The following is a 15936-nucleotide window of genomic DNA, read 5'->3' on the forward strand; positions in this document are numbered from 1 at the left end:
CTCACTACTCACCAAAACCAAATCTAAAATGGCATCCCCTCTTGTTGGTTCTTCAACTACTTGGTGAAGGAATCCATCAGCTATTGCATCCAGAAAAATCTGACCCCTATTATTCTTACTAGCACTTGTTCTCCAGTCTATATCTGGGAAGTTAGCAGAAGTGAGCTGATTGCCCTGGCTACTTGGATCACAGCAGCCCTCATGGTAAATATACCCTCTCCAAACTGATTCCCGAGTGATCGGTAGCGGTCAGGCATTGCAAGCTTCCACAGGGCTATCGCCACTCGCTTCTCAACTGTCAGAGCAGGTCTCATTTTGGTATTTCTGCGCTTCAGGGCTGGGGTAAGCAATTAGCAAAGTTCCATGAAAGTGCCCTTATGCATTCGAAAGTTATACAGCCTCTGCTCCTCATCCCATACCTGCATCACGATATGGTCCCACCAGTCTGTGCTTGTTTCCTGGGCCCAGAAGTGGTGATCCACTGTGTCAACAAACCGGACTGCCACTGCCAGTATGTGTGAATTGCTCTGTTCCATGGCTTCCAGCGCAGCTGTTTGTGTGGCATCACCTTCTGCGCGGTGGCTCCTGGCTAGGCTCTGCAAATACCACAGGATGATGCATGAGGTGTTTGTGATGCTCACAACAACAGCACACAGCTGAGCAGGGTCCATGTTTGCTGTGCTATGGCGTCTGCATGAGTAACCCATACTTAGGTGTGAAAATTATTGTTTGCTGTTGCTTTCAGGGAGGTAGCAGCCAAGTGCATCATGGGAGGCTGACGATATGTACCCAAAACACCTCACGAAAATGTTTTTGTCCCATCGGGCATTGGGAGCCTAACCCAGAATTCAAGTTGGGAGCAGGAACTGTGGGATAGCTGCCCACAGTGCATTGTTCCATGAGTTGTGGGGATGCGTTCCACCGACGGAATGTACATAGTGGGGACATACGCCATTGATTTTGTAAAATCGGAGGCTACAGCTTGACTTTAATAAATTCAACCCAATTTTGTAATGTAGACAAGCCCATAGAGTCCGATCTGTAGAGTGGTTCCCATCTACTCCTGATGATCCTTGCAGTGGCCCCTTGGAGGATGACTCTCAAATAGTGTCTGGTGTAGAACAGGTTTCAGAGGGGTAGCCGTGTTAGTCTGTATCAGCAAAAACAATGAGGAGTCCTTGTGGCATCTTAGGCTATGTCTACATGATGAAATTAGGTTGATTTAACAGAAGTCGATTTTTTTAGAAATTGATTTAATACAGTTGATTGTGTGTGTCCTCACTAAGTGCATTAAGTCAGCGGTGTGCGTCCACAGTACCAAGGGTAGTGTAGACTTTCAGAACGTTGCACTGTGGGTAGCTATCCCACAGTTCCTGCAGTCTCCACCACCCACTGGAATTCTGGGTTGAGATCCCAATGCCTCATGGGACAAAAACATTGTCGCGGGTGGTTCTGGGTACATGTTGTCAGGCCTCCCTCCCTCCATGAAAGCAATGGCAAAAAATCATTTCTTGCCTTTTTTCCTGGGTTACCCATGCAGACGACATGCCATGGCAAGCATGGAGCCCGCTCATCTCACTGTCACCATATGTCTACTGGATGTTGCTGGCAGATGTGGTACTGCAGCGCTACATAGCAGCATCCCCTTGCCTTGCCTTGCCTTGCCTTGCAGATGGCAGACAGTACAGTATGTCTGGTAGCCGTCATTGTCATTCCATGGGTGCTCCTGACTGGCCTCGGTGAAGTCAGTCGGGGGTGCCTGGACAAAAATGGGAATGACTTCAGGTCGTTCTGTTCTTTAAGTTTTATCTAATGGAGATTCAGTCCTGCCTGGAATATCATGCCAGCAGGAGGCTTCTGCCTCAGGCTGCTCTCCCAGTTGGCAGCACCGCGCGGTCGCACCTACCCCTGCCTACCCCTTGCTCCCATGGCTCATGAAACCTGGACAGTAGTAAGGAGCAGTTCAACTATAGGCTGAGCAAGTGCATAATGGGGATAGAATGTGCCTTTGGACGTTTAAAAGCGCACTGGCGCAGTTTACTGTCTTGGTTAGATCTCTGCAAAACCAATATTCCCATATTGTGACTGCTTGCTGTGTGGTCCACAATATCTGTGAGAGTAAGGGGGAAACGTTTATGTCGGGGTGGGAGGTTGAGGCAAATCACCTGGCCGCTGATTACGCACAGCCAGACACCAGAGTTGTTAGAAAAGCACAGCACAGTGCGCTGTGCATCAGAGAAGCTTTGAAAACCAGTTTCATGACTGGACAGGCTACAGTGTGAAAGTTCTGTTTGTTTCTCCTTGATGAAAACCCGCCTCCTTGGTTCACTCTATTTCCCTATAAGCCAGCCGCCCTCCCCTCCCACCTTTGATCTCCTCTTGCAGAGGCAATAAAGTCATTGTTTCAAATTCATGTATTCTTTATTAATTCGTCACACAAATGGAGGGTAACTGCCAAGGTAGCCCGGGATGGGTGGGGGAGGAGGAAAGCACAGGGGCGAGGTAGTTGTAGGGGCCCCCCTAGAATGGCATGCAGCTCATCATAGAAGCAGCATGTCTGGGGCTCTGACCCGGAGTGGCCGTTTTGCCTCTCTGGTTCTTTGGTAGGCTTCACACGGCACTGCTGCGGGTCCCTGTTATAACCTCTGTCCTTCATGCCCTTGGAGATTTTTTTTCAAATATTCCACCATTTCGTCTTTTGGAACAGAGTTCTGATAGCACGGATTCATCTCCTCAAACAGCAATCAGATCCAGTACCTCCCGTTCGGTCCATGCTGGAGCTCTTTTGCAATTCTGGATTTGCATAGTCACCTGTACTGATCACCTCACCTCGCTGGCCAAACAGGATATGAAATTCAAAAGTTCGTAGGGCTTTTCCTGTCTGCCTGGCCAGTGCATTGGAGTTGAGAGCAGTCACAATGGAGCACTCTGGGATAGCTCCTGTAGGCCAATACCGTCAAATTGCGTCCACACTACCCCAAATTCGACCCAGCTGGGTCGATTTCAGCACTACTCCCCTTGTCAGGGAGGAGTACCAAAATTGATTTTAAGAGCCCTTTAAGTCGACAGAAATGGCTTTGTCATGTGGATGGGTGCAGGTTTCGATTGATCTAACGCTGCTAAATTCGACCTAAACTTGTAGTATAGACCAGGGCTTGGAGACAAACACATTTATTTGGGCACAAGCTTTCGTGGGTGAGAACCCACTTCGTCAGATGCATGAAGTGAAAAATACAGGAGCAAGTATAAATACGTGAAAGGATGGGGGTGGCTTTGCCAAGTGTGAGGTCAGTCTAACAAGATATGATACCAAGGGAGGAAAAATAACTTTTGAAGTGGTAAGAGAGTGGCCTATTATGAGTGGGGAAGGAGCACCTTAGGCTTACCCTCAGGCCTCCCCTGAAGACACAACCAAGGAAGCACCGAAGGGGGAAGACAAACCCTGATTACCCCAGGTCCACCATCGCCAGAGGGAAGAAATGCTAAGGCTGGCAAGAGAAAAGAGGTGCCTTGCCACAGTGCCAAATTACCAAACTGTTTTAAAATTCTCTGTGAGGCAAATCTGGCCAAAGAACAAACCTACCCAGTACCAGCGTTTTGAGACATCCTGATGAACTCTTTCAGTACCTACTTTCCCCCAATTATGAGGTTTCATCCTGTGAGTTTATCAACAATGAAACAGCTTGCTTGTCTTGGAAATAGGCAAAAGATTGCTACACGGTCTCTGGCAATACAAACATTGTCATAGCTTGTTTCACCACCTCTTATGCCTGCTTTGAACTATACAACCTGTGAGAGAATTTGCAAGAGCAGTGCCTGTATCATGACACAGACTCGGTGATATTTGTGAAAAGGGAGGGAGACTGGAACCCCACTCCTGGGGGATTATTTAGGGTACCTCATGAGTAAGATCCTGGCAGGCAAACCCATCACAGAGTTCGTCTCAGCAGGTCCAGAAATGTATTAATACAAGCTGCTGGAAGAGAAGACATGCATAAAAGTCATAGGGATTACCCTCAACATGGCAAATTGTGAAAAGATCAACTTTGGCAGTTTGAAAGATCTAGTCTTGGACTATTACACGGGCCTGAGAGAAAACACCTCCAAAAAATAGAGGTGCAGCAGCCCTGTATTGTAAGGAACAAAAATCAGTGGCAAACAGAAACAAAGATCCATAACAAAGTGCAGCAAGTCAAATGTTATCTGTTATGCCTGAGAATACTGTGTGGTGTTACAGTTGCTGGTGTATAAAGAACTATTTTGTAAATACCCTTTCATCAATTTTGTGGAGGGGTTGCCTGATTTTTTTTTAACAATGACTGTTTCCTACCAATAAAGTACAGATGGTTGTTGTAGATGATTTGATGAACTCTGCATAGAAAAGTGATGAAACTGAGAAAGCCTTTGCCAAGTATGTGCATCGCAGGAACTTGAGCTTTATGTATATAGTTCAGAATGTATTTTGTCAAGGAAAAAAGAATAACAAATTAAGCTAAACAGGACCAAGACTATAACAGGGTTCGAAAAAGAACTAGTTAAGTTCATGGAGGATGGGTCCATCAATGGCTATTATCCAGGATGGGCAGGGATGGTGTCCCTAGCCTCTGTTTGCCAGAAGCTGGGAATGAGCGACAGCTGGTGGCTCACTTAATGATTACCTGTTCTGTTCATTCCCTCTGGGACACCTGGCACTGGCCGCTTTCAGAAGACAGGATACTGGGCTAGATGGACCTTTGATCTGACCCAGTAGGGCCATTCCTATGTTCTTCTGTAAACACAAAGTACACAGTTCTTTTCAAAAACCCCAGGGATAAATCCCTGTGCTTGCTTGGCAAATGTACCCTGGCATGGTGCAATTCTTTCTAGAAGCTTTTGAGGATGCTATCAAATAACCTTATGGCTACACTGAATTAAGTGTTGTGATCCTAGATGACTCCCAACTTCCAATCCAATGATTAAGTCATCTTTACCAGTCATAACAAGGTCCAGAAAAAATGACCTCATGTTGTGTGCAATACCTTTTGTGTTAGAAAATTATCAGCTGTAATGTTTAGAAACTGCAGTGACGTTTTACTGCAGGCTGCACGAGACCTCCAGCATATGTATCCCAAACTGACTTCTTCCATAATGATGCAATTTCTTGCTTCCACGTATTATTTTTGTAGATGCTCTTGTGCCTTGGTGAGACATGAGGCCCCCCAATCTTTCCACCTGCCTCTGTCTAATGCCATGTTTCTTGCTCTGTTTCCATGACAGCAACATCTTTATCATCACACTTTACAAACAGGTGCTTATCATGAATCTTGTTTTGGGGAGTCCAGCCTGTCTTGAGGAGTGATGTACCAAACTCCAGGAATACAGGTGGGCTGTGGGTTGGTGTGTGGGACGGAGCCAGGCTTTTTGAGAAGGCTTCCTGAATCTGCATGATCTTTTCAGCACAGTAGGATGATAGTTCTTTGCAGTGCTGGGTGCTCAGCTCTGATGCAGGTTGTAGGCACCCAGGATTGCTGAAGCAGTTTACCATACCAGATAGCTCCTTGGGGCAGAGTTTGCTGGCCTCATTGGAGGCTCATAGGAAGGCTCTCTTGGCCTGTATTTAAGCCTCAGCATGAGCTTGGAAGAAATCCTCATGTTTCATTTTTTGTCTTTATCAGCCTTCAATTCTGCTGTTGGCTCTTGAATTTCTGCCCTTCTTTCTTCCTCTGGTGGAGGGTGTCAGAAAACTAGGAGGTCTGCATGGGCGCTGGGGAGGAAGGGGCCACTGGGAGTCAGCATGTTGATGGTCCAGGCTAGCATACACTGATCATGATTCACCCATTCATAAGCTCTTTGTCCTGTGAGTGGAGTGTTGTTGTCCTTTAGCGCACTATAGAATTTGTAGTGTCCATGAGTCTATGGTCACAGATTCATAGAGGTCTCAAACCAGACGGGACCACTGAGATCATCTAGCCTGACCTCCTGTAGAACAGAAGCCAGAGAACTTCCTCCAGATAATCCCTAAAGCAGAGCTGTTAGACAAACATCTCATCTTGAAATAAAACTGCTGCTGATGGAGAACCCATCACGATCCAGAGTAAGTTGCTGTTCAAATATTTGCACCTTATTTACAGTTTGAATCTGTCTAGCTTCTACTTCCAGCCATTGGAACATGTCAGACTTTCTCTGCTAGACTGAAGAGCTCATTGTTAAACATTTGTTCCCCATGTCAGTACTTAGACTGTGGTCAGTCATTCCTGAACTTTCTCTTTGGTAAACGACGCAGATTGAATTCCCGGAGTCTCTCCCTAACTCTTCTCTGATCCTCTCCACTTTATCAATGTCCTTCTTGAATTGTGTCCAGTCCTGGTGTCCCGAGCATCATCAGCCTCAGTCACACCAGAGCCAGCTACACAGTAAATTGTGTTTGAAAAGGCATCTTCTTGAAAGGCCTTTTAGGCCTCTTCTTTTTTCATTTACCCTGGAAATAGATGTTACAGCCTAGAACATGTGGCTAGGACCCTGCCAGGGCCATCACCTCACCCTCCCAGAGCCCAGGGTACCCAGGGCATGTGGAGCCTGCAGCGTGCGGTTAGGACTGACCCTGTTCTGACTCTCTCCTCTGCAGGCCAATGGTACCATGTGGAAGGCTGTCCTCCGAGTGCACCTGGTCTTTGACGCTGACAGCCAACTGGTCCCCTTTCCCTCCAGTCAGTTGCTGGAAACCAGCCTGCTGGGGGCCCTGGAGGCTGTGGTGGATTCTGTACTGCAGGTTGGTATCTCTGACTCCCAGCTTGGCTGTCACCCATCCCCAGTTGTGCGGACACCAATGGGAGTAGGGAGTCTGCCTGCATCCAAAGAGCAGGTTTGAGGGCCGGATGGCTGTCCATCCCCTATGTCAGGCTTTTCCTGTTGCACTGCCATTGCTGAAGGCCAGGCACATGCCTGGGGCTTAGATGCCTTCACCACAGTGTGAGTAGGTAGTGGGAGGAGCCAGCTCCCAGCAAGATCTCTGTGTCAAGTCAGTGCTTCAGCTATGTGGATGGTCTGGCATAGAGGCAGGGGGTGGGGAACGCATGCTCTTGCTATGGAGGAGTGGTAAGGCCTGGAGGCTCTTACTGGGAGGTTGGGCTGGGTGCTCCTGCTGCAGGGTGTTGTCAATGTTATAATATGGGCCTGGCCCACAGGTCCCTGTTGTGAGAAGTGGAGAGTTGCAGAAGGTGAAGGAGACTGTGCCAAGCACCTTTCTGCAGCCAGTGGAGATCTCCCAGTTCCTCTCCTGTCCCTGCAGGTAACCCGCACCAGGAAGGAGAAGCCAGTGACCCAACCTGAGCAGAGTTCTGGAGAGACAGAGACTCTCAGAAGTCAGGACTTGGCGGTGGTACTGTGCAATCCCCAGCCAAGTGGTAGGTGACTTCCTCATGCAGGGCCCATCGCCATCTGCTGCTTCCTAGCCAGATGGAACACTGCCACAGGGCCTCCCAGGGTTGGGGACAGAGCAGATGGGGCAGAGGCCCTGCTTCTGCCCACTACACCCAGGTGTCAGGGAGAGGAGTGTGCACCCCCCATCATCCCTGCTGTGATTTTTGGTTGAGCCCTCACTGTCTCTGTATTTCTCCTGTGCAGCCCTTCGAGAAGCAGATAAAGGAGGCCCTGAGGCCCTGGCCCCCGAGTCCCCTGATGAGCTGCTCCAGAGTCTGCCTGCTGAGGTGCTCTGTGGCCAGGAGCCACAGCTGGTGCACCATCTGGATCTGAAGGTCATCGGGGGCCTGGAGGTGAGTGGGCACCGGCTGAGGAGCCAGTACCCAGTGCCTTCGAGGGAGCAACTGGAGCGGGACCTGCGCTCGGACAGCAGTATCCAGGAGGCCCTGGCCAGCCAGCGGGCTTTGCTGGCGGTGAGTGAGGGGCCTGCCTAGCCTCTTTTCCCGTCACAATGTCTCTAAGACCTGGCCTTTCGCCAGAGTTGTTGGCCCAGCCTTATGGTCCTGGGCCCAGGGCTGCGTGCGCGCTGCCGCCCCATCCACATCTTGGACACGTTCGATCATGTCTCCAACATCCCTCTTCACTGCATCCCACAACACCTCCCTGTTTCTCCACTGCTAAGAGCTGATTGACCCCCTGCAGCTTTGACACTTCCAGCTGCACCCGACTAAGCATACCCCGGCTCATGCTGTGTGCACTGAGCCCTAAAGACACTGAGCTCTGGGGGGGCCGTCTCTCCCTTGGAGTCGGTGACACACCCAATGTAATGGGGCCTGATCCTGAGTGGGGCCTCTGGGCATCGTTGCAGTACCCAATACAATGATCCCACATCCTGAACTCCCCTCTGCCTCTCCCTCCTATTTATCCCCTGCCCACTGGGGTCTTCTCCAGCGCTCACTCCCCTCTGGCCACTTCCTCCTGGAACTCCCAGACCAGGGCCCAGCCTGGCTCTTCTGAGAGCTCAGGCTTCTCCAAAGCCATTGTCTTACCTGGGCGATAGGTTGCCCCAGCTCAGACAGGAAGTGGGATCCTGGGTGGAGGCTGGGCTCCCAGGGACTAGGCTGCCGGGTTGGCTTTGAGGGAGGCATGGCGAATGGTGGGGTTTGCTTTGCATCTCCTGGGGCCTGGTGCTGTGGTTTGCTGAGAGCCCTGTGCTATTCCTGCAGGAGGCACTGAGTGAGACTCAGGAGATCTGCAAGCAGCACACGTGGGTGGCAGAGATCCACAGCTTTGCTCACAGCTGGAGCCCCAAGCAGCTGGAGCTGATGAAGGGCTGGCCCGCGGGCAAATATGTGCAGCGAGTCGTACAGCTGCGTGCCTGGGCAGAACGTGTCAGAGAGGTGCCCTCCATGGTCATCACCTGCAACCGGCTCCTCTTGGTGGATTGCAGCAGCGTGCAGCAGGAGATTGGTGCGTGGGGCATGAGGGGGTATGCAGAGGATGGTGCAACCTGTGGGGATTGCTAGGTGGGCATCAGGAGGGGCAGAGGTGTTCACATGGGCAAGGGGCAGTGAGCCCCTCGTGGAGCAGGCAAAAGTCAGGTGGGGTTAGTCGGGGTGATGGAGTGCTGTGGGGAGAATGGCTGGTCACAGGAGAGGGGTAATGGGACCCGGCGATGGGCTCAGGGGTGGGGGTAGCTTGTGATATGAGGGGTGGTAATGGACCATTAGTAAGTGGGGGAGCTGTGGACTCTGGGAGTGTGCGACTGGTGATGGCGGGGGGAATGGGCCCTTAGTAAGGGGGGAGCTGTGAACCCTGGGAGTGTGTGGCTGGTGATGGGAGGGGGTAATGGGCCGTTAGTAAGGGGGGAGCTGTGGACTCCGGGAGTGTGCGGCTGGTGATGGGAGGGGGTAATGGGCCGTTAGTAAGGGGGGAGCTGTGGACTGTGGGATTGTGTGGCTGGTGATGGGAGGGGGTAATGGCCGTTAGTAAGGGGAGCTGTGACTCTGGGAGTTGTTGCGGCTGGTGCATGGGCAAAGGGGGTAAGGACGTTAGTGAAGGGGAGCTGTGAACTCTGGAGTGGGGCTGGTGATGGGAGGGAGGAAGATGGGCGTTATAAAGGGGGAGCTGTGGACTCATGGATGGTGCGTGGTGATGGGGAGGGAACAAGCCATTAATAAGGTGGGAGCTGGGACCGTCTGGAGTGTGTGGCTTGATCGGGGGGGGGGAATGGGCTGTTAGTAAGGGGGGGAGCTGTGGACTCTGGGTAGTGTGCGGCCTGGTGATGTGCGGGGGAATGGCTGTTAGTAAGGGGGGAGCTGTGGAACTCGGGGAGGGTGCGGCTGTGATTGCGGGGGAATGGGCTGGTAGTAAGGGGGAGCTGTGTGACTCTGGGAGTGTGCCGGCTGGGATGTGCGGGGGGAATGGCTGGTTAGTAATGGGGGAGCGGGACTCTGAAGTGTGTGGCTGGTGATGATCGGGGGGAAGGCTTGTTATTAAGAGGAGCTGTGGAACTGGACGTGTGTGCGCTGGGTGATGGGGGCGTAAAGGGCCGTAGTTAAGGGGGGAGCTTGGGACTCGGAGTGTGCGGCTGGTGATGGGTGTAGGGGGGGGGGGATGGGCCGTTAATAAAGGGGGAGCTGTGCACTTTGGGATGTGTGCGTGAGGGAGGGGTAAGGTGGGTCCGTTAGTAAGGGGGAGCTTGTGGACGGGAGTGTGTGGCTGTGATGGAGGGGGGAACGGCGCGTTAGTAAAGGGGAGCTGTGGACCTGGAATTCAGGCTGGTGAGGGAAGGGGGTAAGGGGTGTAGTAAGTGGGGAGCTGTGGACTCTGGAGTTTGGTGTGTGATGGGAGGGGAAGGGCTGTTAGTAAGGGGGGACTGTGACTCTGGGAGTGTGTGCTGGTGATGGGAGGGGGAATGGACGTTAGTAAGGGGGAGCGTGGACTGGGAATAAGTGGTTGGCTGGTGATGCGGGGTAAGGGACGTTAGTAAGGGGAGCTGTGGGACTCTGGAGTGTGCGGCTGTGATTGGGAGGGGTAATGGCCACATGGTAGATACATGGGGGGAGCTTGGTACAGCATCTGGGAAGGTCGCGAGCTGTGTTGAGGAGTTGAAGCCTAGTGTTGGCACTCTGGGATTTGCGGCTGGTGACATGGAAGCGGTGGTAAATGCTGTTAGGTACACTGGGCTGTAGACTAATTTGACAAGGCTGGTGAGGGGAGCGGGTGACAATGGGCATGTGTAGTAAGGGGAGCTGTGGACTCTGGAAGTTGTCACGCTGGGAGTGTGCGGCTGGTGATGGGAGGGGGTAATGGGCCGTTAGTAAGGGGGGAGCTGTGGACTGTGGGATTGTGTGGCTGGTGATGGGAGGGGGTAATGGGCCGTTAGTAAGGGGGGAGCTCTGGACTCTGGGAGTGTGTGGCTGGTGATGCAGGGGTAATGGGCCGTTAGTAAGGGGGGGGCTGTGGACTCTGGGAGTGTGTGGCTGGTGATGCAGGGGGTAATGGGCCGTTAGTAAGGGGGGAGCTGTGGACTCTGGGAGTGTGCGGCTGGTGACGTGGGGGGGTAATGGGCTGTTAGTAAGGGAGGAGCTGTGGTCACACATGGAGGGTTGGTGACAGGCCCAAGTTGGAGGGTCTCTCTGGTCACACACAAAGGGTTACGGGGTGCCTGTGGATGGGAAATTGGTGATGGCAGCAGCGCTGGCTGCCCTAGCTTCATGGCCTGATACCCGCTTGCTCCATGCCCCGCAGTGCCCCTGCTTTACTCCATCATCAAAGAGATCCTCTCCCTACTGTTCAGCGAGACGTCTCAGCGCAGCGAGATCCTCATTTCCCAGCTTGGTGGGGTCGTGCAGCTCTACCAGAGCGTCAGCACTGACATCTTCACCATCGCCAAGTGCTCCCAGAAGGTATGGCTGGAACCGACCTCCACGGACTCCATGCTCTGCTGGGCTTAGCCAGCTGCGGCCCAACACACATTCTCACCGGTCCCACCGTTTTGTCTCACTCCACTCCTCTTTGAGCAGACTGAGGCTTCCCCTTCCCCATAGCACCGCCCCATGCTGTCAGCTGGATCAGCAGCCATCCCCAAGGCGCAAGGATTCAGCCCCACCACCCAAGCCAGGCACTCTGTATGGGGTCCCATGCTGGTGTAGCCGCAGAGAGGCTGGCTGCTGTTAGCAGGAATCTCCCAGAACAGTGGGCTTCAGAGCTAATAACCAGAGCTGGGCAAATAGTCAATTCACCAAAGAAACCTTGTCATGGCACTGAAACATGTACATTCCGGCTGAATTTCAGATAAAAAAACCCTGAAAATAAAGTGCCAGCAATGTGGAAGCAATGCGTTCCACCATTGCATTTTGTTCAACCCAAACAAAGGATTTTCGGTTTTTCATTTTATCCAGAGAAATGGACAAAATTCTGTTTGTTACATTTGCTTTTCCTGGGTTTTCATTCAGCATTGCAGCCACAGTACATCAGTCTCTCTGGAGACTCATGGCAGGTGTCTCTGTGCCAGACACACCCAGTGCAGCCTTGACTCTCAGAGCTCAGTGAGTGGAGATCTGGGGCACTCAGCATGAGGGGCTGGGTGATCTGCTGGGAAGGCAGCAGATGGGGTCCAGCCCGTCTAGCAGAGAATGGCACTCACTCTTCCTGCAGCTGGAGCAATACCAGGGCCAGATGACAGAGCTGCAGGAGCGCGTGGAGTATGTGCGAGCTCTGAACGAGGTGATCCGTCAGCACTTCTGCCCACTCAGCCTGGATGAGGAGAACCTGGAGAACCTGGTGAGCTCCCAGCAATGGCATGCTCTGGTTGTGAAGGGAGACTATAAGAACTACCAGACTGGGTGAAACCATTATCTTGTCTACATCCTTAACATCAATGACTTCATGTGGCAATGAGTTCCACAGGCTAAATATACCTTGTGTGAAAATGTTTCTTTCCCACCTTCCCTTATAATTGACAGTCCCCTTGTTCCTGTAATAGGATCCAGAGACAACAGAAAACCCCATCTCCTATTTCTTCTCCCATCAGTATTTGTAGACTTCTTCCAGTACTTGCTCATGTCCATTCCATATTAGGTGTGTGTGCTCGCCACAAGCATCGGTGCTGGAAGTTTTTCCCTTAGTGGTATCCATAGGGGCCTGGCTCTGGCACCTTCTGGAGTGGCACACACATGCTGCTGTATAAGGGGCACCGCCAGTTCCCCCCACCCTCAGTTCCTTCTATCTGCCAGTGAAGGTGCTGGAATCTCTGCTGCTTCCGCTAGCCTTTTTTTGCTTGCTTCAGTGTTTCAAACTTTTATAGTTAACAGTTTCTCTTAGTGTGTTAGTGTTTTTGCTTGATTGGTCCCAAATAGGACCTAGCCTAGGGATAGGGCATGCCCCGGTCCCTAGGCTTTAAGCCCTGTGATCTTTGCAAGAAACCGATGCACATCAGCAATCTGCATAATAGTTGCTTAAGGTGTCTGGGCGAGTCGCATATAAGCAACAAGTGCCTTATTTGCAAGTCCTTCAGACTAAGAAGGAGAGAGACTTCCATCTCAAAGCACTTCTAATGGAGTCACCTCTAACTCTGGCACCGGAGCAATCGAGGTCTAACTCTGCCCTGAGCACCGCAGCGTCAGTGTGGAGTGCCCCACCGGCGCCGATCCCTCTCCCCGGCATCTGCCAAGCGAGAGGGAAGAACTCCTACATCTCACAAGGGAAAGAAGAGGGCAGGAGGGGAGCCAAGGCCAGAGAAGGGCAGCTTGATACCTCCTACTGGGAGCTGGGGCCTAGCTCAGGTCAAGTGGTCCAGCCTACCCCGACCCATGCCTGACAAGCCGGACAGTGATGAGGGCCTTCGTCAGAGATCCCGTTGACACCTGAGGCCCTGCAGGCAGCACAGGATATCCTAGCACTACCAATGCCACCCACACCAGCTACGGCATCACCTCGGTCTAGGGGTAAACAAGCCTCGGGTCCTTTCTGTAGGTCTCCAGCTCAGCGGCGCTGCTCCCCATCTCAGGGGATGGCCCGCCAGCGCTCGCCTGCACGGAGCCACCTGGCCTCGAAAGCAGAGAGGCAGGCTCAGCGAAGCCCTCGTTGGTCTCTGAACTCAGGGCACCGTCCACAAGGCTCAAGGCGCACCTCACCGGTGACCTGGCATAGGCCTGTAGAGGTCCGCCCTTTCCGGCATCGATAGCGCAGGGACCGGCTCACTGGTTCACCCATGGTGCGGCGCCAGTCATAGGCCCGGGACAGTCAGTCTCAGGAGCAGAGTCACCAGTATGCATCACCACCACACAGATCCCCTAGATCAGGGGGAAGATCTCCCTGGCAACTGAACCGCTAGATCCTGGTACTGGTCAAGCAGTGTGAGGTGTAGATCACTGGAGTGCCGTCGCAGATCCACTGAATGCCACCAGTCTCCAGGGACTCGCAGAAGAGATTCGTCCTGAGCAGAGAGCTCCCCATCCAGGCACAGGAATCTGCACTGCAGTGCCCGGGGTCACCGATTACTCGATCATGGTCACCCGAGAGCAACCACTCAGCCTCGAGCTCCAGCACCGGACTGGAGTCATTGGCTGTCATGGTACAATTCCCCACTCTGAACCTTAGCGTCCAAGATATGGGGTACCAGCATGAATTCCTCTAAGCTCAATTACCAGCTTAGAACCTGTAGCGCTGCCACCAACCAGGAATTCCAGTGTCTGGTACACTCTGGTCCCCCCAAAACCTGCCTTGGAAACCCAAGACCAGACTCTCTGGATCTTAACACAAGGAAAAGTTAAACCCTTTCGCCCACCGTTGCTCTCCAGGCTTCCCCCTTTCCCTGGGTTACCCTGGAAGATCATTGTGATTCAAACTCTTGAATCACAAAACAGAGAGGAAATTCACCTTCCTCCTTCCTTTCTCTCTCCCCCTCCCAGGACTCTCCTTGAGAGAGAAAACAGTAATCCTAACACAGAGAGGAAATTAGCCTTCTCTCCCCTTTCCCTCCTTTCTCCCCACCAATTCCCTGGTGGATTCCTAGACCCAGTCCCCTGGGGTCTTCACCAGAATAAAAACAATTCAGGTTCTTTAAACAAGAAACTTTTTAATTAAAGAGAGAAAAACAGAAAAATTATCTTTGTTAAATTTAAGAATGGTGGTAGGTACAGAGTCTGAGCTATTACGCACTGGGAATGTACCCTCCCAAGCCTAAGTATCAAGGTACAAATTAAAATCCTCTTCAGCAAAAATACAAATGTTGAAACTCCTTTTCAGCCCAAATACACAATTAGACTCCTTCAGCCAATGCACATTTGCAAATTTAAAGGAAAACAAACATAGCCTAACTCGCTTTATCTATCTAGTACTCACTATTTTTCGAACTTATAAAGGAGCCTGTATCAGGGAGGATTGGAGAGAAACCTGGTTGCACGTCTGGTCCTTCTGAGCCCCCAGAGTGAAAAACAACCAAACACTAACAGCACACACACAAACTTCCCTCCCTCAAGATTTGAAAGTACCCTGTCTCCTGTTTGGTCCTCCGGTCAGGAGACAGTCAGGCTTATTGAACTTGTTAACCCTTTACAGTCAAAGAGATATAAAGTACTTCCGCTAGTAACTTTTCTTATCTGTTTATGACATTGCCGGTGTGCCAAAACTTGCACCGGTGGTCCCCTCGATGTCAGCAGTACTGCCAACTGCCCAGGGCTAGTGGCCAGCTGTCTGGTACTCCTGAAACCCCAGCCTTCACAGGGGCTCAGGTCAGTGGCGAGGGCCTCGGACAAGCCATCACCCTCAGTATCCTGCCCTCCCCCAGAGCCAGCTATTCCTGAGGAGGGAACCCCTCAGGCTCATGCAGACTCTGGGGATCAGCCGGCTGGATGTGTCAAACCCTGTGGCGCTGGCTTCCTCCTCATCTTTGCCTGATGAGTTGCCTCTAACTTGGGGCTCCAGGCGGAGGAACTAGAGGAACCATTGGACTACCTGTTCGATGTCCTCTGCACAACGGCACCGGGCAGGGTGGCCCTGCCCCTCCATGAAGGGATGTCTAAGATCACAAACACCTTGTGGCAGACACCTTCATCCCTGCCCCCCATCTCCAAGAGGGCAGAAAGAAAGTACTTTGTACAGGCTAAGGGCCATGAGTACTTATTTATCCACCCAGCCCCAAGCTCCCTGGTAGTAGCAGCCGTTAATGAGTGGAAGAGACAAGGCCAACTGTTAGCCACTCCTAAGAATAAAGACTCAAAGAGGCTGGATTTGTTCAGATGCAAAGTTTATTCATCCTCCAGTTGAGGGTGGCCAACCACCAAGCCCTCCTTGGCCGCTATGACTTAAATATGCAGCAAGCCATGGCCAAGTTTGAGGATTTGCTTTCCGAGGACACCAGAAAAGAGTTCTGGGCAATCCTCAACAAGGGCAAGATTGCGGCCAGAGCGGCCATGCTAACAGCCTTGGATACAGCAGACTCTGCGGCATGCACCATGGCCTCGGTCATCTCCATGCAGAGGGCGTCCTGGCTTCTTGACGTGATTGAAATAACAGAAACTTGGTGGGGCA

The 15936-nt window shown here is 52.0% G+C and overlaps 1 protein-coding gene across 1 annotated transcript in view; it reads left to right on the plus strand.

Moving 5' to 3' along the window:
- The window catches only part of DNHD1 (dynein heavy chain domain 1), a 65632-nt gene that overhangs the window by 34486 nt on the left and 15210 nt on the right, over window positions 1-15936 (plus strand). Inside the window, exons 8-13 of the mRNA XM_075061881.1 lie at window positions 6605-6748; window positions 7268-7382; window positions 7603-7871; window positions 8625-8868; window positions 11152-11309; window positions 12061-12186. Of these exons, the coding sequence (XP_074917982.1) occupies window positions 6605-6748; window positions 7268-7382; window positions 7603-7871; window positions 8625-8868; window positions 11152-11309; window positions 12061-12186 (1056 nt within the window). The remainder of the gene's footprint in view (window positions 1-6604; window positions 6749-7267; window positions 7383-7602; window positions 7872-8624; window positions 8869-11151; window positions 11310-12060; window positions 12187-15936) is intronic.

This window comes from Chelonoidis abingdonii, chromosome 1 (genome assembly GCF_003597395.2).
Source record: "Chelonoidis abingdonii isolate Lonesome George chromosome 1, CheloAbing_2.0, whole genome shotgun sequence".
In the NCBI taxonomy this organism is placed as follows: Eukaryota; Metazoa; Chordata; order Testudines; family Testudinidae; genus Chelonoidis; species Chelonoidis abingdonii.